General features: G+C 37.2%; 1 protein-coding gene across 1 annotated transcript; it reads right to left on the bottom strand.

Moving 5' to 3' along the window:
• Positions 1–659: 659 nt before the first annotated feature.
• LOC138835533 (olfactory receptor 14A2-like) lies at positions 660–1,601 on the bottom strand. The gene has a single exon (XM_070034023.1). The coding sequence runs from the start codon at positions 1,599–1,601 to the stop codon at positions 660–662; it is 942 nt and encodes a 313-aa protein (XP_069890124.1).
• Between the last annotated feature and the right edge of the window lie 1,279 nt (positions 1,602–2,880).

Below are 2,880 nucleotides of genomic sequence, written 5' to 3'. Positions count from 1 at the left end.
TTTTGTGGAGATATAATCTCTATAAAATGATATTTGGTATTGAAGTTTTGGGAGCCATTAGATTTTGTGACTGTCTCCTTTGCCAGTGAGTTTAATGTTTTGACATGAAACAAAAAAGCTTATTATCACTGTCCTCCCTGTAAGATATGACAACGTGTTGGCAATCTGTAAAGCATAGAAAGAATGCTCTCACCAATAGCAGACACTGCTGGTACACGCAACTGTGAGATGAAATTCTATTGGTACTAAGCTTCCTAGTGGCTTGTTAGTTACTGCATTCCAAACAAAGGATATCCTGCTATATATCCTTGCTATATATCCAGGCTTCAGTTAAAAAAAATCTGTCTTTCCACCTGGTTGAACAATTTATACCATATGGCCATGAGCTGATGAGCTGATAAACACTGATTGACTGTCCATCAGTCAGTTCTGTAACATGTTTTAGGCAGTGGATTTCTCCTACAACACACTATTATAAAAACCAGTCTCCTTCTGCCATGGCTCTACACTGGCTAAGCCAAAAACTCAACTAATTTTGAATCTTCAACACAATGAAAATGTCTTTTAATTCAACAGCCAAAACAACAACAAAAAAGATATAAAATTAGTGCTATCTAGCAATAAATTCTTTTGTTTTCCAAAATTCAATGATTTAACTTCTACAAAAACTTCCACAGAGCAGCTTTGATGTCCTTGTTCCTCAGGCTATATATTAAAGGGTTCAAAGATGGAGGCACCACAGAGTAGAAAATAGATACCAAAAAGTCCACAAGATGAGGAGAATCAGCTACTGGCTTTAAATAGGCAAAAACAGCTGTCACTAAAAATGTAATCACAACTATGAGATGGGGCACACACGTGGAGAAGGCTTTTGAATGTCCTTGTAATGAGTGTACTCTCAGCACAGTTTGGAAGATGTAACCATATGAATACCCAATGCACACAAAGCCAAAGAGTCCAAATAAGGCTCCAATGGCCACACTAACATCAGTGGTGACATGCTTCTTAGAACAAGAAATCTTCAGTAGAGAAGGGACATCACAGAAGAATTGTGGAAGTTTCCTGGATCCACAGAATGATAATGAGAAAGTTCCAGCTGTGTGTAAGACTCCAAAGAAACTGCCAAGGAGCCAAGAAGTAACTACCATCTGCATGCATATCTCCTTCTTCATAATGACATCATAATTTAATGGGTGACAGATGGCCACATAGCGGTCATAGGACATGGCTATCAGGATGCCAAGTTCAGACCCAGCAAAGTTAACTACCAAAAAGACTTGGAAAATACATCCTGGGAGAGAAATGTTGCTCCTATGTGTAAAAGAGTTCAGAATGAGGTTAGGGACTGTGACTGAAATGAGGCCCGCATCCAGGAAGGCCAGGTTCTTCAGGAAGAAGTACATGGGGGTGTGAAGACATGGGTCCACTGTGACAAGGATGAAGATGAGGAGATTCCCCATGAGAGCCTCCAAGTAGATCAGCAGGAACAGAAAGCCATGGACGATCTGGAGCTGCTTGTCATCAGAGAACTGGGTGAGGAAGAAGTCCATCTCCACTGTGAGGTTGGTCATGGTGTCCATCTGTGCTGTGAGGTTGTTCATGGTGTCCATTCCTATGTGATACATTCCTATGTGAGACAGGAACGGCATACATCAGGCAAATGTCCAGCCATCATGTGACTCAGTACATTTTCATTCCTCAATGAACATATTTTCAAATATTTATAAAACATTTTCACTGTGTTAAATGCATGTGTTTCTTTTACTTTCTTTAACACCATATATCTTAAAATTACATATTTTTGTTAGAAAAATTAAGGGAATATTTTAAAAGAAATCTTCCACCACCCCCACAGTATACCCCATGCTTTCACTGTATTTGATGTCGGTATAATTTGTGAAGGAGAAGGGGAAAAACAAGTCGTTTAAATAAGAATACAGGTGGACCTGTTGCAACAATGAGAAGTACAAGCCGTTATGTTCAAAACGAACTTTACAACTTGGTTGGGGTGGGGTGGGGAGGATTGGGTGGGTGCCTGGGGGATGCTGGGAAGGGATGGGAAGGGGAAAGAAAGGAGGAGGCTGCAATGCTTGGTAAGAAAGTACTCATTATCTTGCCCATGTAATTGGAACCACTCTGTGCAGTATTTTCACAACAAAAAATAAATAAAAATCAAAAAAGAAACAGAATGAACAAAGAAAAAAAAGAAATATTCCATAAAATCAAATGTGTTTATTAATAAGAAAATACATTTTTATAAAATTTATCTTGAATCATAACCTAAATTTCTAAGTAAAAACTTTGTATAACAGCCCATATATGAACAGAGAATAGTGATTGTATCATAATCTGTGTGGTTCTAATATAAACATGAGTTAACATTTTCACAGAGAACTAAAATACCTTAAATTTTATTATATAATACAAACACATGAAAAATAGGACATTACGTAAAAAAAAAGCCATAAAAATGAAAGTAAATGGTAATAATAGAAGCAAAACATTTTTACAAATTAATCCAAAACAAAATAATGCAATTTGGGGAAAATTATTCACTATTTTAACTCATAGGAACGCCTCCAAGCCCACCCCTTCTTAAAAACAAGCATTCACTAAGGCATTCCCTCACAAAGAGTATTTCTAGTGGTGCTAGTCCTTGATGTGGATCTGTGACTTAGAGTGCGCGGAAGAAGGAAATATTCTATTTAGGCAACTTTGGACATTTTTTATAAAAAAATGTTTATGCAAACTGGATATTTAATAATAGCACTTTTTATAAGAATACTAAATTGTTCACTGCCTCCACTGACCTCTATCCAAATCGCCAAGCCTTTTTAGTTGTACAACAGAGGAATTCACAATTCTTCTAAATTGGGCAGC

The sequence above is a fragment of the Dipodomys merriami genome, unplaced genomic scaffold, assembly GCF_024711535.1.
Source record: "Dipodomys merriami isolate MVZ:Mamm:240054 unplaced genomic scaffold, mDipMer1.0.p SCAF_24, whole genome shotgun sequence".
NCBI lineage: Eukaryota > Metazoa > Chordata > Mammalia > Rodentia > Heteromyidae > Dipodomys > Dipodomys merriami.
Note: the sequence above shows the minus strand (reverse complement) of the source record. Positions and strands in the feature narration are given on the sequence as shown.